At 43.4% G+C, this 25,660-nt stretch overlaps 1 protein-coding gene across 2 annotated transcripts in view; it reads left to right on the top strand.

Annotated features, from left to right (window-relative positions):
* The window catches only part of CHODL (chondrolectin), a 138,915-nt gene that overhangs the window by 70,109 nt on the left and 43,146 nt on the right, over positions 1 to 25,660 (top strand). For both annotated transcript variants that reach the window (XM_077294015.1, XM_077294017.1), the window contains exon 2: positions 14,985 to 15,297. In XM_077294015.1, the coding sequence (XP_077150130.1) occupies positions 14,985 to 15,297 (313 nt within the window). The remainder of the gene's footprint in view (positions 1 to 14,984; positions 15,298 to 25,660) is intronic.

The raw sequence follows: 25,660 nt of genomic DNA, 5'->3' as shown, positions 1-25,660 counted from the left end.
AATGCTTCACAGAAGTTTATAACGCAGAGCCATGAAAATAAAAAATAATTTTTCTTTTCTCAAAAATGATTTTTTAGCCCACAATATTTTATTTTCCCAAGGGTAACAGGAGAAATTGGACCCCAAAAGTTGTCCAGTTTCTCCTGAGTACGCTGATACCCCATATGTGGGAGTAAACCACTGTTTTGGCACACGTCGGGGTTCGGAAGGGAAGTAGTGACGTTTTGAAATGCAGACTTTGATGGAATGCTCTGCGGGCGTCAGGTTGCATTTGCAGAGCCCCTGATGTGCCTAAACAGTAGGAACTCCCCACAAGTGACCCCATTTTGGAAACTAGACCCCCAAGGGAACTTATCTAGATGTGTGGTGAGCACTTTGAACCCCCAAGTGCTTCACAGAAGTTTATAACGCAGAGCCGTGAAAATAATAAATGTGTTTCCTTTCCTCAAAAATATTTTTTTAGCCCAGAATTTTTTAATTTTCCCAATGGTAACAGAAGAAATTTGACCCCAAACGTTGTTGACCAGTTTCTCCTGAGTACGCTGATACCCCATATGTGGGGGTAAACCACTGTTTGGGCACATGCCGGGGCTCAGAAGGGAAGTAGTGACGTTTTGGAATGCAGACTTTGATGGAATGGTCTGCGGGCATCATGTTACGTTTGCAGAGCCCCTGATGTGCCTAAACAGTAGAAACCCCCCACAAGTGATCCCATTTTGGAAACTAGACCCCCAAAGGAACTTATCTAGATGAGTGGTGAGCAAGTTCAACCCCCAAGTGCTTCACAGAAGTTTACAACGCAGAGCCGTGAAAATTAAAAATCATTTTTCTTTCCTCAAAAAAGATGTTTTAGCAAGCAATTTTTTATTTTCACAAGAATAACAAGAGAAATTGGACCCCAATATTTGTTGCCCAGTTTGTTGTGAGTATGCTGGTACCCCATATGTGGGGGTAAACCACTAGTGGTTTGGGCGCACGTCAGGGCTCGGAAGGGAAGTAGGGACATTTGAAATGCAGACTTTGATGGAATGGTCTGCGGGCGTCACGTTGCATTTGCAGAGCCCCTGATGTGCCTAAACAGTAGAAACACCCCACAAGTGACCCCATTTTGAAAACTAGACCCCCCAAGGAACTTATCTAGATGTGTGGTGAGCACTTTCAACCCCCAAGTGCTTCACGGAAGTTTATAAAGCAGAGCCGGGAAAATAAAAAATAATTGTTCTTTCCTCAAAAATTATGTTTTAGCAAGTAATTTTTTATTTTTGCAAGGGCAACAGGGGAAATTGGACCCCAACAGTTGTTGCCCAGTTTGTCCTGAGTACGCTGGTACCCCATATGTGGGGGTAAACCACTGTTTGGGCGCACGTCGGGGCTTGGAAGGGAGGGAGCACCATTTGACTTTTTGAACGCAAGATTGGCTGGAATCAATGGTGGTGCCATGTTGCGTTTGGAGACCTGTTGTGAACTCTGTTTTCAGGCTCCCTCTTGTGGTCACTGGTGGTATGGTGTGACTTTTGCTTTGGGCTCCCCCTGGTGGCTTTGTTTGTTATCCTGCTGGTCTCTGGCTATCAGCTGGTTCGTTATCCTCTGTGAGGTTCCTATATAGCTCTGTTTTACTTTCACTTGTTGCCGGCTGTCGATGTAATCAGTGCTACTCAGATTCCTTCTGACTACCTTGCTCCCAGTCCATCCAGGACAAGCTAAGTTTTTGTTTGCTCATTTTTTTGATCAGCAGTGTTTATCATGTTTTCTTGTCCAGCTTGCTAAAATGTGATTCCCTCGCTTGCTGGATGCTCTAGTGGACTGAGTTTCTCCCCACACACCATTAGTTGGTGCGTGGGTTCTTGAAATCTCAGGATGGATATTTTGTAAGGGTTTTTTATTGATCGCATAGACCCCTGCTCTATTTTCTGCTTTCTAGTACTAGTGGGCCTCTTTTGCTGAATCTGATTTCATCCCTACGTATGTGCCTTCTTCTTACTTCACCGTTAATATTTGTTGGGGGCTTCTATATCTTTTGGGATTATTTCTCTGGAGGCAAGCGAGGTCTTTCTTTCTCTTTAGGGGTAGCTAGTTCCTCAGGCTGGCTCGAGACGTCTAGGAATTTTTTAGGCACGTTCACCGGCTACCTCTAGTTGTGTTGGATAGGTTCAGATTTGCGATCAGTCCAGTTACCATCTCCCTAGAGCTTGTCCTTAGTTTATTCACTTGCTGGTCTATTCGTGATCCTCAGCCACTAAGGATCATAACAGAGACCCCTGATGTGCCCAAACAGTGGAAACCCCTCAATTCTAACTTCAACACTAACCCCAACACACCCCTAACCCTAATCCCAACTGTAGCCATAACCCTAATCACAACCCTAACCCAACACACCCCTAACCACAACCCTAACCCCAACACACTCGTAACCCTAATCCCAACCCTAACCCTAATCCTAACCCTAATCCCAACCCTAACCCTAATCCCAACCCTAACCACAAATGTAACCCCAACACACTCCTAACCCTATCCGTAATCCTAACCACAAGCCTAATCTTAACCCTATTTCCAACCCTAGCCCTAATTCCAACCCTAACTCTAATTCCAACCCTAACCCTAAGGCTATGTGCCCACGTTGCGGATTCGTGTGAGATTTTTCCGCACGATTTTTGAAAAATCTTCAGGTAAAAGGCACTGCGTTTTACCTGCGGATTTACAGCAGATTTCCAGTGTTTTTTTGTGCAGATTTCACCTGCGGATTCCTATTGAGGAACAGGTGTAAAACGCTGCGGAATCCGCACAAAGAATTGACATGCTGCGAAAAATACAACGCAGAGTTTCCGCACGGAATTTTACACACCATGGGCACAGCGGATTTGGTTTTCCATAGGTGTACATGGTACTGTAAACCTGATTGAAAACTGCTATGAATTCGCAGCGGCCAATCTGCTGCTGATTCGCGGCTAATCCGCTGCGGATCCGCGGCCAATCCGCTGCGGATCCGTTGCCAATCCGCTGCGGATCCGCGGCCAATCCGCTGCGGATCTGCAGCCAAATCCGCACTGTGTGCACATGCCCTAACCCTAACCCTACCCCTAACCCTACCCCTAACCCTAACCCTACCCCTAGTTCTAACCCTAGTTCTAACCCTAACCCTAGTGGAAAAAGAAAAAAATGTATTTTCTTTTTTTTATTATTGTCCCTACCTATGGGGGTGATAAAGGGGGGGGGGTCATTTACTATTTTTTTTATTTTGATCACTGTGATAGGTTATATCACAGTGATCAAACTATACCTGGAACGAATCTGCCGACCGGCAGATTCGGCGGACGCACTGCGCATGCGCCTGCCATTTTGGAAGATGGCGGCGCCCATGGAGAAGACGGATGGACACCGGGAGCCTTGGTAAGTATAAGGGGGTGAAGATCGGGGCACGGGGGGGCGTCGGAGCACGGGGGGAGCGGACAGGAGGACGGGGGAGCGGAGCACAAGATGGAGGGGAGCGGGCCGCAGATCGGTGGCTTGGGGGGGCGATCGGTGGGGTGGGGGGGTCACATCAGTGTTTCCAGCCATGGCCGATGATATTGCAGCATCGGCCATGGCTGGATTGTAATATTTCACCAGTTTTTTAGGTGAAATATTACAAATCGCTCTGATTGGCAGTTTCACTTTCAACAGCCAATCAGAGCGATCGTAGCCACGGGGGGGTGACGCCACCCCCCCTGGGCTGAAGTACCGCTCCCCCTGTCCCTGCAGATCGGGTGAAATTGGACTTAACCCTTTCACCCGCTCTGCAGGGACGCGATCATTCCATGACGCCACATAGGCGTCATGGGTCGGATTGGCACAGGTTTTCATGACGCCTACGTGGCGTCATGGGTCGGGAAGGGGTTAAAACGCAGCGGCAAAAAACGCAAATGTGAAACCAGCCTAATATCAACTGCTGACTCAGGTGAAGAATGGTTAATTTGCTTGACTGCAGCTCTCCTTAAATGTGGTACCCATTTCTCAGCCCGCCTCTGTGGAATAGAACCCTGATTCTCTGCTACCAATGGTAACCATGGAATGGAGCCTGCACAGCACAAGGAGTGGTCAGAAGGGAGAGCGGTTCACTGTGCTGGCAGGCCCCGAAGCAGCAAGCATACCAAAAACAATCACTGCACAGGGAGTGTGAGGTGTCTGGCCTCCAGAGGACATCATGGCCTCATGACCCACCACACCCAATGGGACACATAGGGTAAGGGAGAGGGGCAAGGGCTTAGACGACTTATGCTGTCTGTACAGTCATTTGTAGCCAGAAATTCAATTCAGTTTGATAGGTTAATTTGCTTGACTGTTGCCTTCGTTAGATGTGGCACCTGTTTATCAGGCTGCCTCTCTGGAATATAACCAAGCTTCCATTTTACAATATAATTATGGAAACAAGAAGAGATCCCATATTAAGATAAAAAAATAGCTTTTATTTAATAATACATAAAATCAACAAAATAAAAAACAAAATTACTGTTAAAAGGACGCCAAGTGAATAATAACACCAAAATATCACTGACGTAATAAATGCAAGGGATATTCTTATATTAACAGTATTAGCAATCACCAGATATATCTATATGATTTCTAATCTCTCATCTAGGCAGGTTGGTGACTTCTCCATCATTATATAATACACATGAAAAATAAATTACAGTCAAAACAATGTGTATACCTATATAGTGGACATAAAGATGTCTGCTACTGTCAAAGTTATATATACAATCCCTATCAGTATAAATAAAGCCAAGACCTAGTCAATACAAGTAACCCAGCAGTGCCAACTAATATTGCTTTTCAATGATAAATTAATAATGGTTAACTGCGGATAACCCCCTATTGTCCAAAATATGCAACACTATACACACCTGGTCTCTTATGCTCATGTAGCCATGTATAAATATAAGGCTGGTAATGAAGCTAGTGCTACCATTCATCATACCATGACAATCAGGCCGCTGGTCCCATAAATGCATTGACCGATCATAATTACCTAAATTATTATGTTTCATTGTATGTTGAAGTGCCCTTTGTATCATTTTGGACATTTTGGTTGATAATCTCTGGAATATAACCCTGATTCTCTGTTTCCTGTGGTCACCAAGGAATGGAGCCTACACAGCATGGATGGGGAGGTGGTGGAAGAGAGAGTGGCATGCTGTGCGGGCAGGTCCCAAAGGCATACAGAAACCAAACCCTTGCACTGGGAGGCTGAGGTGAATGGCTTCCAGATGACACCACGGCTGCACTGCCTCATGACCCACTGCACCCAAGGCCATGAACAGGGTTGCTCGTGAGAGGGTCGAGGGCAGGGAGGGCCTATGCGGCATCTGTCAGGCTTAGACCTGCCTTTGCCATGGAGGTCCTTTTTTGGGGGGGGTTTCTATGTTATTTTAAATAATTTCCCTATCCACATTTGATTTCAGGGCAATTGTCCTGCTTTTACCTCCATTTTTCTTACCTTTGCAGCCCCCTAGCCCTTACTATGACCATTTTACAGCCATTTTCAAACACTAACGTTTGGGTCGGCATTGACTTCTATGGGGTTTTGGGTCAGGTTCAAGGTGACATTCGGATGCTGAACCGCACTTTGAACTCTAGTTCGGCCAAACTCGATGAACCTGAACATCCACGGTTCACTCATCTCTAGTTATAAGTTATGTTACATTCATTTCATTATAATGCTATGTAAAACTTATCGTCAGGTAAAAAAGGGTCCAGTTTTTCATTTTATTTTATTCCTGCTACCCCCCTGTATATACGTCCTTTATTTTTTCAATCAGTTCCAGAGATATGGGCCTTTTTGTTTTCCCAGGGAATCTTTTCAGCCATGCCTCTTTATTAACCCTTTCACGACATGCGCCGTACCATTACTGCGCATGTCGTGTCTCCCCCTTTGATGTGGGCTCCGGCGCTGAGCCCACATCAAAGTCGCGACATGTCAGATGTTTTGCACAGCTGACATGTGCGCGCAATAGCGGCGGGTGAAATCGCTATTCACCCGCCGCTATTAACCTGTTAAATGCCGCTGTCAAACACTGACAGCAGCATTTAACTACCGCTTCGGAAATGAGCGCATCGCCGACCCCTGTCACATGATCAGGGGTCGGCGATGTGTCAGGATAGTAGCCATAGAGGTCCTTGAGACCTCTATGGTTACTGATGCCGGCCTGCTGTGAGCGCCCCCTGTGGTCGGCGCTCACAGCACACCTGCAATTCAGCTACATAGCAGCGATCTGATGATCGCTGCTATGTAGCTGAGCCGATCGAGTTGTGCCAGCTTCTAGCCTCCCATGGAGGCTATTGAAGCATGGCACAAGTAAAAACAAATTTTTTTAAAAAAATATGAAAAAAATATAACAAATATAAAAGTTTTAAACACCCCCCTTTCGCCCCATCCTAAATAAAAAAAATCAAACCTACACGTATTTGGTATCACCGCGTTTAGAATCGCCCAATCTATCAATAAAATAAAAGCATTAACCTGATCGCTAAACAGCGTAGCGAAAAAAAAATTAGAAGCACCAGAATTATGTTTTTTTGGTCGCCACGACATTGCATTAAAATGCAATAACGGGCGATCAAAAGATTGTATCTGCAAAAAAGTGATATTATTAAAAACATCAGCTTGGCACGCAAAAAATAAGCCCTCAACCGACTCCAGATCATGAAAAATGGAGACGCTTTTTTTTTTTTTTTTTTTTTTTTTTTTTTTTAAGCAAAGTTTTTAATTTTTTTTTCACCACTTGGATAAAAAATAACCTAGACATGTTAGGTGTCTATGAACTCATAATGACCTAGAGAATCACAATGGCAGGTAAGTTTTAGCATTTAGTGAACCTAGCAAAAAAGCCAAACAAAAAACAAGTGTGGGATTGCTCTTTTTTTGCAATTTCACCGCACTTGGAATTTTTTTTCCCTTTTCTAGTAAAAGACATGGTAAAACCAATGAAATCGTTCAAAAGTACAACTCATCCTGCAAAAAATAAGCCCTCACATGACCATATTGACGGAAAAATAAAAAAGTTATGGCTCTGGGAAGGAGGGAAGTGAAAAACGAAAACGCAAAAACGAAAAAGGGCCGCGACTTGAAGGGGTTAAAGCCAATAAAATTAGCACTGTATAAAAGGGTCCATATCTCTGGAACTGTGTGGCAGATTTTATTATTTTTTTTAAATCAAGAACTGGCATACTAGGGTAGTAGCAGGAGTAAAATAAGAGATACAAATGGTTTTAAACCAGTGTTTTGTCCTCGTTAACCAATTTGTGTTCCGACTTGGGCAGCGACACTAATTTCTTCAGAGGCAGAAGTTCTACTGAGTGACCATGCAAGTGGTAACTCTGATATTATGGATGAAATGGAAGCAGCAGTTGTAGACGTTTCAGGCGAAAATGCAGAAAGTAGTCATCATTTAGTGCTGCAAAATATTTTTTAGCATCCAGCAACATCTTCTTTGCCTTTGGTTACCTGATATTCTGCAACTTTAGGCATAAACATAGATGTTTCTAATTTTGATTAGTATAATTTCATTAAAAAGTGTTTTACGATGAACTTTTACAATTAAACCCATTTTTTTGCCCCACCTTTTTGCCATACATTTTAAAGTTATAGCCCTTCAAATCCTCGGGATATACTTTTCTGCTTCCATATGGCCATTACAGGGCTTGTTGTTTGTGGGATGAGTTGCAGTTTTGAATGACACCATTTATTTTACCATATACTGTTTTACACTGAAAAACAAGACACAATTCCAATGGGTGAAATATTAAAAAAATGTAATTTCTGCCGTTGATGTTTGGTAACGTGATTCTTCAGGTCATTATGGCTGTTACAGACCGGTATAGTTTTATGTTGTGAATTCCGTTCTCGAACTCCCTCCTGTGGTCATGAATGGTACTTCGGTGAGTTCTGTCCGTGGACTCCCTCTGGTGGCTGTGAGTGGAGCTGCTGGTTCTGAGATTCCTTCTCCAGCTGCCCTCGTTTAGGGCTAGGCTGGATTCTCTATTTAACTCCACTCAGATCATTACTCCATGCCAGCTGTCAATGTTCTAGTACTGGTTCAGATCTCTCCTGGATCTTTCTGTGGACCTGTCTACTCCAGCACAAGCTAAGTTATTGCTTGTTCATTTGATACATATGGTTTTTCTTGCTAAGGCTTAGTCCAGCTTGCTATCATGAAACTATCTGGCTAGCTGGAAGCTCTGGGGGTGCAGAGTGGCACCACCGCATCGCGAGTCGGTGAGGGGGTATTTTTTGCACACTCTGCGTGGTTTTTGTAGCTTTTTGTGTTGACCGCAAAGATCCCTTTTCTATCCTCAATCTGTTTAGTTAGACTGGCCTCTCTTTGCTAAAACCTATTTCATCCTGTGTTTGTGATTTCCTCTTATCTCACAGTCAATACTTGTGGGGGGCTGATTTTACCTTTGGGGAAATTTCTCTGAGGCAAGTGAGGCTTTGTTTCCTTTCTTTAGGGGAAGTTAGCTCTTAGGCTGTGAAGAGGCGTCTAGGCAGACTCAGGCACGCTCCACGGCTATTTCTAGTTGTGTTGATAGGAGTAGGATTTGCGGTCAGCAGAGTTCCCATTTCCCCAGAGCTCGTCCCGATTCCATGTTTAACTATCAGGTCATTTCTGGTGCACCTAACCACCAGGTCCATAACAGTACAGCTGGCCCACAAAGTGTTAATGCATCTCAATAGAGGGAAAAGAGAAGTTCTGAGACCATTTTTTTTTCTTTTTCTCTGCAGTGTGTTCTGCCTTTCTTTTCCCCTTAAACTCTGGGTGGTTCAGAACTTAGGTGTGGATATGGACATTCAAGGTCTGTCCTCTAGTGTAGATCAACTCGCTGCAAGGGTACAAAACATTCAAGATTATGTAGTTCAGAATCCTATGTTGGAGCCTAGAATTCCAATTCCTGAGTTATTTTCTGGGGATAGATCTAAATTTCTGAATTTCAAAAACAATTGTAAACTGTTTCTTGCTCTGAAACCCCGCTCTTCTAGTGACCCTATTCAGCAAGTAAGGATCATTATTTCTTTGTTGCATGGCGACCCTCAAGACTGGGCATTCGCCCTGGCGCCAGGAGATCCTGCATTGCGTAATGTAGATGCGTTTTTTCTGGCGCTGGGTTTGCTTTATGATGAACCGAATTCTGTGGATCAGGCAGAGAAAATTTTGCTGGCTTTGTGTCAGGGTCAGGATGAAGCGGAGGTATATTGCCAGAAGTTCAGAAAGTGGTCTGTGCTTACTCAGTGGAATGAGTGTGCCCTGGCAGCAATTTTCAGAAAGGGTCTTTCTGAAGCCCTTAAGGATGTTATGGTGGGGTTCCCCACGCCTGCTGGTCTGAATGAATCAATGTCCTTGGCCATACAGATCGATCGGCACTTACGTGAGCGCAAAACTGTGCACCATTTGGCGGTATCCTCTGAGCAGAGGCCTGAGCCTATGCAATGTGATAGGACTTTGACCAGAGCTGAACGGCAAGAGCATAGACGTCAGAATGGGCTGTGTTTTTACTGTGGTGACTCCACTCATGCTATTTCTGATTGTCCTATGCGCACTAAGCGGTTCACTAGGTCCGTCACCATTGGTACTGTACAGCCTAAATTTCTTCTGTCCGTTACTCTGATTTGCTCTTTGTCATCCTTTTCTGTTATGGCATTTGTGGATTCAGGCGCTGCCCTGAATTTGATGGACTTGGAGTTTGCCAGGCGCTGTGGTTTTTTCTTGGAGCCCTTGCAGCATCCCATTCCTTTGAGGGGAATTGATGCTACGCCTTTGGCCAACAATAAGCCTCAGTACTGGACCCAGTTGACCATGTGCATGGCTCCTGCGCATCAGGAGGATATTCACTTTTTGGTGTTGCATAATCTGCATGATGTGGTCGTGTTGGGTTTGCCATGGCTGCAGGTCCATAATCCAGTATTGGATTGGAAATCAATGTCGGTGTCCAGTTGGGGTTGTCAAGGGGTACATGGGGATGTTTCATTATTGTCAATTTCTTCCTCCACTCCTTCTGAAGTCCCTGAGTTTTTGTCAGATTACTGGGATGTATTTGATGAGCCCAAGTCTAGTACCCTACCTCCTCATAGGGATTGTGATTGTGCTATTAATTTGATTCCTGGTAGCAAGTTCCCTAAGGGACGACTTTTCAATTTGTCTGTGCCAGAACACGCCGCTATGCGGAGCTATATAAAGGAGTCCTTGGAGAAAGGGCATATTCGCCCATCGTCGTCACCAATGGGAGCAGGGTTCTTTTTTGTGGCCAAGAAGGATGGTTCTCTGAGACCTTGTATAGATTACCGCCTTCTTAATAAAATCACGGTCAAATTTCAGTACCCTTTGCCTCTACTGTCTGATTTATTTGCTCGGATTAAGGGGGCTAGTTGGTTCACCAAGATAGACCTTCAAGGGGCGTATAATCTCGTGCGTATTAAACAGGGCGATGAATGGAAAACAGCATTTAATACGCCCGAGGGCCATTTTGAGTACCTGGTGATGCCATTCGGCCTTTCTAATGCTCCCTCTGTGTTTCAGTCCTTTATGCATGACATCTTCCGAAAGTATCTGGATAGATTCATGATCGTATATTTGGATGATATTTTGGTCTTTTCGGATGATTGGGAGTCCCATGTGAAGCAGGTCAGAATGGTGTTCCAGGTCCTTCGTGCTAATTCCTTGTTTGTGAAGGGATCTAAGTGCCTCTTTGGAGTTCAGAAGGTTTCCTTTTTGGGCTTAATTTTTTCCCCTTCTACTATCGAGATGGATCCTGTTAAAGTCCAAGCTATTTATGATTGGCCTCAGCCTACATCTGTGAAGAGCCTTCAGAAATTTCTGGGCTTTGCCAATTTTTACCGTCGCTTCATCGCTAATTTTTCTAGTGTTGTTAAACCGTTGACTGATTTGACCAAGAAAGGTGCTGATGTGGTGAATTGGTCCTCTGCGGCCGTTGAGGCTTTTCAGGAGTTGAAACGTCGTTTCTCTTTGGCTCCTGTGTTGTGTCATCCAGATGTTTCGCTCCCTTTTCAGGCCAAGGTTGATGCTTCTGAAATTGGAGCAGGGGCTGTTTTGTCTCAGAGAAGTTCTGATTGCTCTGTAATGAAGCCATGCGCTTTCTTTTCGAGAAAGTTTTCGCCTGCTGAGCGTAATTATGATCTTGGCAATCGGGAGTTGTTGGCTATGAAGTGGGCATTCGAGGAGTGGCGACATTGGCTTGAAGGAGCCAAGCATCGCGTGGTGGTCTTGACAGATCACAATAATCTGACTTATCTCGAGTCTGCCAAGCGGTTGAATCCTAGACAGGCTCGTTGGTCGCTGTTTTTCTCCCATTTCAATTTTGTGGTTTCGTACCTTCCGGGTTCTAAGAATGTGAAGGCTGATGCCCTTTCAAGGAGTTTTGTGCCTGATTCTCCTGGGGTTCCTGAGCCGGCTGGTATTCTCAGAGAGGGGGTAGTTCTGTCTGCCATCTCCCCTGATTTGCGGCAGGTGCTGCAGGAGTTCCAGGCTGATAGACCTGATCGTTGTCCAGCGGAGAAACTGTTTGTCCCTGATAGATGGACTAATAGAGTTATCTCTGAGGTTCATTGTTCGGTGTTGGCTGGTCATCCTGGGATTTTTGGTACCAGAGATTTGGTGGCTAGGTCCTTTTGGTGGCCTTCCTTGTCGCGGGATGTGCGTTCTTTTGTGCACTCTTGTGGGACTTGTGCTCGGGCTAAGCCCTGCTGTTCTCGTGCCAGTGGGTTACTTTTGCCCTTGCCTGTCCCGAAAAGGCCTTGGACGCATGTTTCCATGGATTTTATTTCAGATCTTCCTGTTTCTCAAAGGATGTCGGTCATCTGGGTGGTTTGCGATCGCTTCTCTAAAATGGTCCATTTGGTACCCTTGCCTAAATTGCCTTCTTCCTCTGATTTGGTTCCATTATTTTTCCAACCTGTGGTTCGTTTGCATGGCATTCCGGAGAACATCGCGTCTGACAGAGGTTCCCAGTTTGTTTCAAGGTTTTGGCAGTCCTTTTGTGCTATGATGGGCATTGATTTGTCTTTTTCTTCGGCTTTCCATCCTCAGACAAATGGCCAAACTGAACGAACCAATAAGACTTTGGAAACTTATCTGAGATGCTTTGTTTCTGTGGATCAGGATGATTGGGTGACCTTCTAGTCATTGGCTGAGTTCGCCCTTAATAATCGGGCCAGTTCGGCTACTTTGGTTTCGCCTTTTTTTTGTAATTCTGGTTTTCATCCTCGTTTTTCTTCAGGGCAGGTTGATCCTTCAGACTGTCCTGGTGTGAATTCTGTGGTGGACAGGTTGCAACAAATTTGGACTCATGTGGTGGACAATTTGACCTTGTCCCAAGAGAAGGCTCAACGTTTCGCTAACCGCCGTCGCCGTGTTGGTCCCAGACTTCGTGTTGGGGATTTGGTTTGGTTATCATCTCGTTATGTTCCTATGAAGGTTTCTTCTCCTAAGTTTAAGTCTCGTTTCATTGGTCCTTATAAGATTTATGAAATTCTTAATCCTGTATCATTTCGTTTGGCCCTTCCTGCTTCTTTTGCCATCCATAATGTGTTCCATAGATCGTTGCTGCAGAGATATGTGGCGCCTATGGTTCCCTCCGTTGATCCTCCTGCTCCGGTGTTGGTCGAGGGGGAGTTGGAGTATGTGGTGGAGAAGATTTTGGATTCTCGTATTTGGAGACGAAAACTTCAGTACTTGGTCAAATGGAAGGGCTATGGTCAGGAGGATAATTCCTGGGTTGTTGCCTCTGATGTCCATGCTGCCGATTTAGTTCGTGCCTTTCATTTTGCTCGTCCTGATCGGCCTGGGGGCTCTGGTGAGGGTTCGGTGACCCCTCCTCAAGGGGGGGTACTGTTGTGAATTCCGTTCTCGAACTCCCTCCTGTGGTCATGAATGGTACTTCGGTGAGTTCTGTCCATGGACTCCCTCTGGTGGCTGTGAGTGGAGCTGCTGGTTCTGAGATTCCTTCTCCAGCTGCCCTCGTTTAGGGCTAGGCTGGATTCTCTATTTAACTCCACTCAGATCATTACTCCATGCCAGCTGTCAATGTTCTAGTACTGGTTCAGATCTCTCCTGGATCTTTCTGTGGACCTGTCTACTCCAGCACAAGCTAAGTCCCTGCTTGTTCATTTGATACATATGTTTTTTCTTGCTAAGTCTTAGTCCAGCTTGCTATCATGAAACTATCTGGCTAGTTGGAAGCTCTGGGGGTGCAGAGTGGCACCACCGCATCATGAGTCGGTGCGGGGGTATTTTTTGCACACTCTACGTGGTTTTTGTAGCTTTTTGTGTTGACCGCAAAGATCCCTTTTCTATCCTCAATCTGTTTAGTTAGACTGGCCTCTCTTTGCTAAAACCTATTTCATCCTGTGTTTGTGATTTCCTCTTATCTCACAGTCAATACTTGTGGGGGGCTGCTTTTACCTTTGGGGAAATTTCTCTGAGGCAAGTGAGGCTTTGTTTCCTTTCTTTAGGGGAAGTTAGCTCTTAGGCTGTGAAGAGGCGTCTAGGCAGACTCAGGCACGCTCCACGGCTATTTCTAGTTGTGTTGATAGGAGTAGGGTTTGCGGTCAGCAGAGTTCCCATTTCCCCAGAGCTCGTCCCGATTCCGTGTTTAACTATCAGGTCATTTCTGGTGCACCTAACCACCAGGTCCATAACAGTTTTAGTAATTAAACCAGATTGGAGAGTTTCATGATTAAGCAAAGTTCAGAACTTTGGAGAAAAAAAGTGAGTTATGTTGCTATTTTCTGAGGGCCATACATTTTTTATCTTTCTGTCGATGAGGCTGTTATGGACCTTTTTTGGTTGGGAGAGCTGATTCTAGCCGTCACTGATGTTGGAGGCAGGTGCTGGCTGTATAAAACAGCCATCCCCTGCAATGTATGGAGCAGGCTCAGCTCCTGAGCCCACTCCCATACATCTGCACCATGACTAAAATGTATAAGTACCTTGTAGTGCATGAATGGATAAATGAACTATATAACATAACGAGGAATATAAACCAAGGCAAGTCTCTATAGAGAGCTGTTTGAAGGTCTTCGGCAACATCAGAGTTTGGCCGGCTTGTGTTGAGCTTCGAAATCAATGACATTTATCATATGATTATTAACCCTTTTCTTGCCACAGGACAGTGAGAGAATAGCTTTCTAAAGGCCAAGACTATCCACACTTTTTTTATTTCTTGGGGCTCTCTTTTTCATTTTCTATTGCCTGGCCTGACACTGCACCAAGTTAACACTCTATCACTATTTATCCTGATAAATATTTTATCTAATATATTATTTTTATCCTTATAAATGGCAAAGAATAATTAATTTGATTAAAAAATTAAAACAAAGTTGTATGAGATTAGAAAAAGTTAGCGGCTTTTTTGCCGACATTGCCCCATCCTTTTCATCCGGTATTTCAACATATTATATCGAAGTTCATAGTGTGAAGCCGCAATACCAGACACAGCTTATGTACAAGAGTGGTGTTGTTTCTGGTGGGAAGTAGATATTTTTTGTAATCATATTCAACCTTATTTTTGAATTGATTAATCTATACTAAACTTCAGAAATGATTCATTATTGACGGAGGATGGAACAGGAAAAGTACCATTACATAACGACTATTGCAGATCTTGATAGTAGTTTCCTACTCCAGATCATGGATGGGGTCTCAGGCAAGAAACTCTTCTTAATGATGCCCACAATGTCTAATAGGAAAATATCAATTTTTTCATGATTAAATCTTTATTTTACTGTACTTTTTTGCATTTCTCTCAAACAAAACATGGAAATAAATAACTTTTTGCCTTTTAAAATGGCCCTAGACAAACTGCAGAATCAATGTAAAATATCTGTGAAATGTGGGTAAGGAAAAGTAAAGAAAAAATTACAAAATGTAGATTTACCATAGTGAAATACATGTTAAATGTGTTCCACAATTATTCTAAATTTGTTATTTTTATTACAGGTCGGAAGGTTTGTTATGCAGATTATAAACATCCATGTTACAAAATTGCTTATTTCCAAGACTTGACAGCGCGGGTTGGGTACCATCAGGCACGTGAGGTTTGTGAAGGGGAAGGAGGCCATCTTCTGAGCATTGAAAGTGAAGCAGAGCAAAAACTCATCGAAAGAATGCTGCAAAATCTCACAAATTCAGGTTCCGGAAAATCTGATGGGGATTTCTGGATCGGACTCTCAAGGAACCGAGAATCCATGGCTTCAACTAGTGCTTGTGCAGACCTCTATAGGTGGGATGATGGAAGCACCTCCCGATTCAGGTAATTATCAATGTGTCTCATATAATAAACTGGTAAAGGGCTGTGCATCATATATAAACTACAGGTCTTTGCTAGACATAATAGAATTTCCCAATAATATTTTTTTCTGACAGATTCACTGAAGTCACCTGACATATTCAATTCAGTCCATTAAAATTGTTAGTTGTAATCACACTACAGTAGAGCCGACAGAACTTTAAGAAGACAACTATAAATGTGTTTTTAAAGAGACAAGGTTCAGCTCTGCTGTACTGTGTTAGTTATAATCACACACAGCTCTGCAGTGAGATCAGGAGAGAAGACTGTCAGTCATGACCTGTTTCACATTGGTAAGGTCCCTTTAATGTTAAATAAGCTCTGGAGGCAGATTCTCGAGGAGATCTATGTCCAGCCTATAGATTTTAACAGCTCATTTACATATTAACAAAAATGTGGATTTCTCTGGAATAAGACGTCTGATGTCAAGGTATCATTTTATTCAGCTTCCTATGACTTACATGCCCATATAGATGGCTTAGGAGAGTTGATTTTACTGACAGATTTCCTGTCAATCCCAATTAACTGTGGCTTACATGTCATTAAAATGTTCTGAGGTCTCTCCAAACCATAATAAGCAGAAGGAAGAGTTAAAAAAAATTACCTACCTGTCTTAGTTCCTTACCTGGTTCTTTATGCCATCACCTGCAATGTGCAATGCCTCCCATGTGACTGTGTGGGTCTCAGCAATGAAAGAATTGAGGAATGATTCAAGTGAAGGACCAGGAGATGAGACAGAGGTGTTATAAAGAGTAGGGAGGACCTACAATAGGTGAGTATTTTTTTAATTTCATCCTTAAAGGACTCACAAAAATCCAGTGAAGTCAAGTCAAATTCAGAAAAATTTGGATTCACTGGAATCCAAAATTTTGGGGGAATTTGTAACAAAACTGATTGATAACAAAGTTGAGTTGCTTATCTTTATTCTTCCCTATTTGTAGTCAACATAGTACAAAAATGTTGTGCTGCTTAGCAAAAATGATCAGCGTCAAAATTCAGTGGACTCATGCTAGTGAGTCTAATTTATCCAATAGTGGTTGATCCCCCACTTATTAGGCCTTAGAATTGCTGTTGTGTACACGGTCATGTCACTTACTATAAAGAGGGGAGGGAGGAGGCAGAGGTGCTCTCCTTAGAAGTATACGGGACTTATAACTATAAGTCCACTGTACTCTGGCGCAACTTTAGCTGTGAACTGCGCAGCATGTTTTGTCTTCTAAGAATACAGACCTGGATCTGCTGCTCTCCAGCACATAAGCTGACAGATCTGCTTTTACTAAGTCAATTAGTGCATTCATTGTAGCATAACAAGTTAATTGACTTTATTATAACATGTTATTAAGAAATTCTTAGAGCTGCGGATGGAAGGCAGATTCCTGTTGCCTCATTCAGCGATTATCCACTAAACATTTATTTTTAGAGCAATTTAAAAAATATATGTTTTTAATTTAAAATTTGGAAACAAGCATTAAAGGAGAAATAAAGGGGACCCTGAGATTATTTCATAGGATGTTTTCATGCATTTTCCTACAGTGACACATTTTTAGCTCAGTGTATGTATTTTGCAGCTACAGTGAAGGAAAGAAGTATTTGATCCCTTGCTGATTTTGTAAGTTTGCAAAGACATGAACAGTCTATAATTTTAAGGGTAGGCTAATTTTAACATTGAGAGATAGAATATCAAAAATAAAATCCAGAAAATCACATTGTCTAAATTATATAAATGTATTAGCATTTTGCAGTGAGAAATAAGTATTTGATCCCTCTGGTAAACAAGACTTAATACTTGTGGTAAAACCCTTGTTGGCAAGCACAGCAGTCAGACATTATTTGTAGTTAATGATGAGGTTTGCGCACATGTCAGGAGGAATTTTGGTCCACTCCTCTTTGCAAATCTTCTCTAAAAGTTGAAATGGATAAGAGTGGTGTTGTGTCATAAAGAAGGCATCAATGTATTTATAATCTTACAAAACTATATAATTTTATAAATTCATATGATAAAAATAATTACTGCTTGGTATTATAGCTTTCACTTAAGTTTTTATTAGTATTATTATTATTATTATTATTATTATTAATAATAATAAACACTACTAATTTCAGGACTCTATAATTGGAAAGACAATTAAGATTCATATAATTTAGATATAATACGAGTAGTGTTGAGCATTCCGATGCTGCAAGTATCGGGTATCGGCCGATACTTGCTGTATCGGAATTCCGATACCGGGATTCCGATACTCTTGTGGTATCGGGTATCGGGTATCGCAACAACATTAATGTTAAAATGTGTAAAAGAGAGAATTAAAATAAAAAATATCGCTATACTCACCTCTCCGACGCAGCCTGGACTTCAGCGAGGGAACCGGCAGCGTTGTTTGTTTAAAATTCGCGCTATTACTTGGTTACGTGAATTCCCGGCTTGTGATTGGTCAGGTCGGCCATGTTGCCGGGACGCGGACCAATCACAGCAAGCCGTGACGTAATTTCGTCACGGCTTGCTGTGATTGGTCCGCGTCCCGGCAACATGGCCGACCTGACCAATCACAAGCCGGGAATTCACGTAACCAAGTAATAGCGCGAATTTTAAACAAACAACGCTGCCGGTTCCCTCGCTGAGGTCCCGGCTGCGTCGGACAGGTGAGTATAGCGATATTTTTTATTTTAATTCTTTCTTTTACACATTTATATGGTTCCCAGGGCCTGAAGGAGAGTTTCCTCTCCTTCAGACCCTGGGAACCATCAGGAATACCGTCCGATACCTGAGTCCCATTGACTTGTATTGGTATCGGGTATCGGTATCGGATTGGATCCGATACTTTGCCGGTATCGGCCGATACTTTCCGATACCGATACTTTCAAGTATCGGACGGTATCGCTCAACACTAAATACGAGTAAAACAAAATAAAAACTAACAAAGACAGACTGGTGCAGAGAGTAGAGGGCCCTGCCCTCATGGGTTTTGGAGAAGGAGACAGTGGGTTAAGGGAATGGAACTGCTCCACTGGTAGTGAGGTTGCAGCAGGGTTTTTGCAGGCTTCAGGCTTTACTGAAGAGATAAGTTTTCTGGTTGTATCTGAAGATTTCAATAAAGAAAGACAACCTGATGTGTTGAGGCAAAGAATTCTAGAGGATGGGAAATGCTCAGGAGAAATCTTGAAGATTGTTGGGTGACATACATACAAGGACAGAGTAAAGCATGAAATGTTTGGAAGGCCAGAGATTACGTGTGAGGAGGTATCGGGAGATTAGTTTGGAAATGTATGGGGAAGACATATTATGAATGGCCTCATAAAACCTTGGTAATGACATGACTTAAATTCACTGGGCAAATGGAAGCCATAGAAAGGATGGGAAAATGACAGAAGCAGAAGAGTAGCTAGCGAAGTGGTGGATTCATCGTTCAGCAGTGTTAAAGACGGACTAGAGAGATTCAAGAGTGCTAGGAGGCCACAGAAGAATGTTGCAGTACAATGATGAGAGCAAGTGTTAACATTTTTGGTGATTGAGAGTTGAGGAACAGATTGATTCCTTGAATGTATTTGAGTTGGAGGCAGTTGGCATTACTAAGAGGTAGGATGTGTGATTTGACGGAAGGGTTAGAGTCAAGGGTTACACCGAGGTAGTGGGCTTGTGACACAGGGGAAAACATGATGTAATTTACTGTGATGGATAGGTCTGGAAGTGGGGTTAAGTGGCATGTAGGGAAGATGATGAGTTTGGTTTTGCCCACTTTCAGCTTTTTAAAGAATGGTGAGAAGAAAGAGGATATGGCTGATAAATACTCTGGGATTTTGGACAGCAGAGGTGACATCTGGACCAGAAAGTTAGATCCTTAGATCCTTAGCATATAGATGGTACTGGAAGCAATAGGGCTACATGAGTTGTTACAGGCCAAATGTATAGATGGAGAACAGTAGGAATCCCAGTGCTTAGCCTTGAAAGACACTCTCAGATAGAAGATGGGATGAGTAGAAAGTGGAATGGGACAAGTGCTAGATTTGAGATTAGTGAGGTAAGAGGAGATCTTGGAAAGGGCTATGTCTGTGATGCCTAGCAAGAGGGAGTGGTCCACTGGCAGAGGACAGGTCAAGAAGGAGGAGTACCATGTATTGGCTTTGTCAGATAAATTGTTTTTGACTTTGGTTACAGTGGTTTCAGTAGAAAAATTGATGCTGAGCTGTCATATTAGACACAGGCAATGAAAAAGAGACACTGTTTCTGAAGGAAGGTAGACTCATCACCACTCTCCTGATGCAGTAATGTGCAAAATAAAAGCAGTCTAGTATCACGAATGTGTTTATTTACTGTTTTTGGCAAAAAATCATACAACATGGGAAAAAAATGAAAGGCTAGGTGTAGACAAGTAGTGGGCAACCAACATAATCAACAGCCATAACATGCACGCTACTAGTTGGTGTCATGGCTTGGTTTCAGAACTTGGTAATAGTCTGTTTCCCTCTCTGCTGAGACGCAGCCCAATTCGTCTCTGTCTAAATGCTGATGGTTCTTTTGTTCTTGCTTTCCTTTTCTTGGTTTGATTCACTTCAGGTGTTTTCCATTTTCTCTTTGGGGTCAGTCCTTTTGTGATGGGGTTTTAAATAATCACTTCTCACTGACTTTCTTTACTGTCTATTCTTTTATGTAGATGGTGTTAGGAGTTCCAGCTCTTTAACTACAGATTATCTTGCTTGATTAACCCCAGTTGCTTTTCCTGCGGTCTGACTGTTAGTCCTCCTTCCCAGTACCATTCCCTTTCTTTTATGTTTGAAGGTCGTGGTGTTTTTTCTCTTAGCCTGTTTATTTTTTGGTTCTATGTATTTTGTCTATCTAACCCGTGTGAACGTGTTTAGTTTCTTACCCTGGGTTCTTGTGTCACCTTGCGCATTCTCCTTTCACTTTGTAGGATTTGTGATATGGCCTCCCATCTAATTCCTTAGAAGATACGAGAAACCCCTCGATGGTCTTTTAGGGAGCTAGGTCCAAGGAGGCATTTTTAGTTGTGTGGTTAGGGACTTTCCTAGTCTGTACAGGGACCAATTGGATGCAGGTACGTTTTTTATCTTTGTAAGTCCTTTCCTTCTACTGTTACAATTGGGTGTAATTGATTGATCTAATGAAAGTTGGGGGTGAATAGCAGTATGAAGTTAAATTAGTGAAGTAATTCATTCTATGTAGAAGCAAGTGTCAATTATGACCCTTATTTAAAGAAGGATGGCAGCAAGTTTTGTGCCTTCTGGTTTTAGCCCTTGCTCAGCCAGTAAAATGGATCATTCCAGAAATTATACCGAAGAAGAAAAAACTTTGATCAAGAAGATGACTGGAGATGGGAAAATTTATGTAGGATATATAGATAGGATGTACGTCACTCTGTTTTAAAATACAATGCCAAGATAGGATACCACTCCATATACTCAGTGAAGAAAGAATCTGGCACTCATCAAGTAGCAGAAAAATAATATCAGATTTAATAGTAAAGCAATCCAAAAATAGTAATGTTTCGGTCAAAAGGACATTTTTTGAGACAGATTGAATATGGTACACTGCATATAACAGCACTGTGGGAATAGGGATTCAATGCCCATAGGATTTGCACAAAAACACTCATAAAGTACCATTGCTGAAAAAAGACATTTGTTGAAAAGGTTATAAGTTGCCAAAGAACACATTGACTGGCCTAAAGAGAAGTGGCACAACATTCTTTGGATAGATAAAAGACTGTTCTAATTGGGTCTAAAGGCATCAGACAGTTCGTGAGATGACTTATTCCAACACTGAATTCAAGCCATAGTACACTGTGAAGACTGTAAAACATGGAGATGCAAGCATAGTTTCTCATACTGTGGAGTCTCGCTCATTGAATATATTAAAATACTGGAATGTTGCCTTATGCTGAAGAAATTAATTTGAAATAGGTGTTCCTGCCGGACAACGACCCCAAGCATACCAGCAAGCGGGCAACGTGCTTCTCCCAGCCCAACAAGATGGATGTTATGAAGTGGCCAGCCCAATCCCTAGACCAAAATTCGATTGAGAATTTGTGGAGTGACATAAGCATGTTGTTCTGTTAAAAAAACTAAGAATCCAAAAGAACTGCGGACTGTAGTTTATTCAACTTGGGCCAGAATATCGTCGGTTTGACGATGCGGCGACAAGCGTAGGACGCAGCTGGTTGCAATTTCTTTTTTTCTCTGCATCGTCAAAACAACGCATGCGGAAGCATCCGCATACAGCCGCACGACCTGCGTACCTAATGTTAAAGATAGGTACGCAGGCTGCATGCAGAAGTAGGCAGAGCTAGTGGTGGAGGTGCGGCTGAGGGCGGGGCTTCACGGAGGAAGTCCACAGCCCTCCGCAGCTCCTCAAAACACTAGGGTGAAACTAGCCTTAGCCAGCATAAGTACATGTGGGGGTTGCCTGGTTGCTAGGGAATCCCCACATGTACTTATGCTGGCTAACAGATGTAAATCATTCAGCTGTGGCAAGAAAAACTAAATCTCCGAGCACTAAAAAATACTCGGAGGACCCCCGAGCGTGCTCAAGAAATCTCGAGTAACGAGTATATCCGCTTATCACTAATAATAATACTAATCCTTATTTGTATAGAGTCAACATAATCTGGAGAGCTTCACAATTCAACAGTTCATACACAACAGTCATAAGTAACAACATTAAAGATAATACAATAATTAAGGCAAAAATAATGATGACCCTGAGAGCTTACAATTTACAATGAGGTGGGGGAGATACAAAGTACAGGTGCTTATTTACAACAATAGTCCAGTCATCTTGAGGAAATGGGGGGTAGATAAAGGCTGCATGAGGTAGTCACCAGCCAGTATGTGTGGTGTCATGGTTCCCAATGGCAGGGACTCAGGCAAAAACAGACTAGCTCTAGGAATGCTGGAATCTCAGATGACCGCGACGCTGAACCTAACACGCAACTAATAGTAGCCAGGGGGTGTGCCTACGATTATCCCTAGACACCTCACACCAGCCGGAGATCTACTTACCCCCTAGTAGAGGAATACACAGACCTGGCTTGCCTCCAGGGAAACCCCAAAAGTGATAGTAGCCCCCCACATATAATAACGGTTAGGTAAGAGGAAAACACGTACGCAGTATGAATATAGATTCAGCAAAGAGAGGCCCTCTGACTAGATAGCAGAAAATACAAAAGAGGACTTCGCGGTCACCTCAAAACCCTAAACAGCCATCCTGAAATTACTTTAACTCCGTTATCAACTCATGACACCGGAGTAGTAATTTCAGATCACTAGAGCTTCCAGCAGCAAGAGAAATATAAATGCATGCTGGACAAACAAACACAAAAAATGCCAAAGATCCAACTTAGCTGAATTGCAGACTTGGAGCAGGTAGCAAGCAACAGAGGTGCTCTGGTAACATTGCTTGCCGGCACTAGAATGACTGAGAAGCCAGACTAAATAGGAAACTCCCAGTTTCCTGATGGGAACAGGTGCAAGACAAAAGTCAGCCAGTACCACCAGTAACCACCAGAGGGAGCCCAAAAACAGAATTCACAACAGTACCCCCCCCTTAAGGAGGGGGCACCGAACCCGAACCCTCATGAGAACCACCAGGGTGATCTGGATGCGCCCTATGAAAGGCGCGAACCAAATCAGAGGCATGAACATCGGAGGCAGTCACCCAAGAATTATCCTCCTGACCGTATCCCTTCCATTTAACCAAATATTGAAGTCTCCGTCTGGAAACGCGAGAGTCCAAAATCTTCTCCACAACATACTCCAATTCACCCTCCACCAGCACAGGAGCAGGAGGCTCAACAGAAGGAACAACCGGTACCTCGTACCTCCGCAACAACGACCTATGGAAAACATTATGAATGGTGAAAGATGCTGGAAGGTCCAAACGAAAAGATACAGGATTAAGAATCTCCAAAATCCTATAAGGACCTATGAACCGAGGTTTGAACTTAGGAGAAGAGACCTTCTTAGGGACAAAACGAGAAGACAACCAAACCAAGTCTCCAACACGGAGATGATGACCCACACGACGATGACGATTAGCAAACTGCTGAGTCTTCTCCTGAGACAACTTCAAATTGTCCACCACATGACTCCAAATCCGGTGCAGTCTATCCACCACCGTGTCCACTCCAGGGCAATCCGAAGATTCCACCTGGCCAGATGAAAAACGAGGGTGAAACCCTGAATCGCAAAAGAAAGGAGAAACCAGAGTGGCAGAACTGGCCCGATTATTGAGGGCAAACTCTGCCAACGGCAAAAAGGCGACCCAATCATCCTGATCAGCAGACACAAAACACCTCAAATAAGTCTCCAAGGTCTGATTAGTTCGCTCCGTCTGGCCATTAGTCTGAGGATGGAATGCAGACGAAAAAGACAAATCAATGCCCATCCTGGCACAGAACGCTCGCCAGAACCTAGACACAAATTGAGACCCCCTGTCAGAAACGATGTTTTCCGGGATACCATGTAAACGAACCACATTCTGAAAAAATAAAGGAACCAACTCAGATGAAGAAGGCAATTTGGGCAAGGGTACCAAATGAACCATCTTAGAAAAACGGTCACACACCACCCAAATGACGGACATTTTCTGAGAAACCGGGAGGTCCGAGATAAAGTCCATAGAGATGTGCGTCCACGGCCTCTTCGGAATAGGCAAGGACAACAACAATCCACTAGCCCGAGAACAGCAAGGCTTGGCCCGAGCACAAACATCACAAGACTGTACAAAGGCACGCACATCCCGAGACAGGGAAGGCCACCAGAAGGACCTGGCCACCAAATCTCTGGTACCAAAAATTCCAGGGTGACCTGCCAACACAGAAGAATGAACCTCCGAGATGACTCTACTGGTCCATTCATCTAGAACAAACAGTCTCCCAGGCGGACAACGATCAGGCCTATCAGTCTGAAACTCCTGCAAAGCACGTCGCAAGTCTGGGTAGACAGCAGACAAAATCACCCCATCCTTAAGGATACCCGTAGGCTCAGAATCACCAGAGGAGTCAGGCTCAAAACTCCTAGAAAGGGCATCTGCCTTCACATTTTTTGAACCCGGCAAGTATGAAACCACAAAATTAAACCGGGAGAAAAACAACGACCAGCGCGCCTTTCTAGGATTCAGACGCCTGGCAGACTCAAGGTAAATCAGATTCTTGTGATCAGTCAAGACCACCACCTGATGTCTAGCACCCTCAAGCCAATGACGCCACTCCTCAAATGCCCACTTCATAGCCAAGAGCTCCCGATTACCGACATCATAATTTCGCTCGGCGGGCGAAAACTTTCGAGAGAAGAATGCACCTGGTCTCATCACTGAGCAATCGGGACTTCTCTGCGACAAAACCGCCCCCGCTCCAATCTCGGAAGCATCAACCTCGACCTGAAAAGGGAGCAAAACATCAGGCTGGCGCAACACAGGGGCAGAAGAAAAGCGGCGCTTAAGCTCCCGAAAGGCCTCCACAGCCGCAGAGGACCAATTGGCAACATCAGCACCCTTCTTAGTCAAATCAGTCAGAGGTTTAGCAACACTTGAAAACCCAGTTATAAATCGAAGATAGAAATTAGCAAAGCCCAAGAACTTCTGAAGACTCTTCAGGGAAGTAGGCTGCGTCCAATCACAAATAGCCCGAACCTTGACAGGATCCATCTCAACAGAAGAAGGGGAAAAAATATACCCCAAAAAGGAGATCTTCTGAACCCCAAAAATACACTTTGAACCCTTTACAAACAAAGAATTGGCCCGCAAAACCTGAAAAACCTTCCTAACCTGTTGAACATGCGACTCCCAGTCATCCAAAAAAATCAAAATATCATCCAAATACACAATCATAAATTTATCCAGGTATTTACGGAAAATATCGTGCATAAAGGACTGAAAGACTGAAGGAGCATTAGAAAGACCAAAAGGCATTACCAAATACTCAAAATGGCCCTCGGGCGTATTAAATGCAGTTTTCCACTCATCTCCCTGCTTAATCCGCACAAAATTATACGCACCCCGAAGATCAATCTTAGAGAACCACTTTGCCCCTTTAATACGAGCAAATAAATCAGTCAATAGTGGCAAAGGATACTGGTATTTGACTGTAATCTTATTCAACAGGCGATAATCAATACAGGGCCTCAGGGAGCCATCTTTTTTACCCACGAAAAAAAACCTGCTCCTAAAGGGGATGAGGATGGACGGATATGTCCCTTTTCCAAGGACTCCTTAATATACTCCCGCATAGCAGCATGCTCAGGCACAGACAGATTAAACAAACGACCCTTGGGAAACTTGCTGCCCGGAATCAAGTCTATAGCACAATCACAATCC

This window comes from Ranitomeya variabilis, chromosome 3 (genome assembly GCF_051348905.1).
Source record: "Ranitomeya variabilis isolate aRanVar5 chromosome 3, aRanVar5.hap1, whole genome shotgun sequence".
NCBI lineage: Eukaryota > Metazoa > Chordata > Amphibia > Anura > Dendrobatidae > Ranitomeya > Ranitomeya variabilis.
Note: the sequence above shows the minus strand (reverse complement) of the source record. Positions and strands in the feature narration are given on the sequence as shown.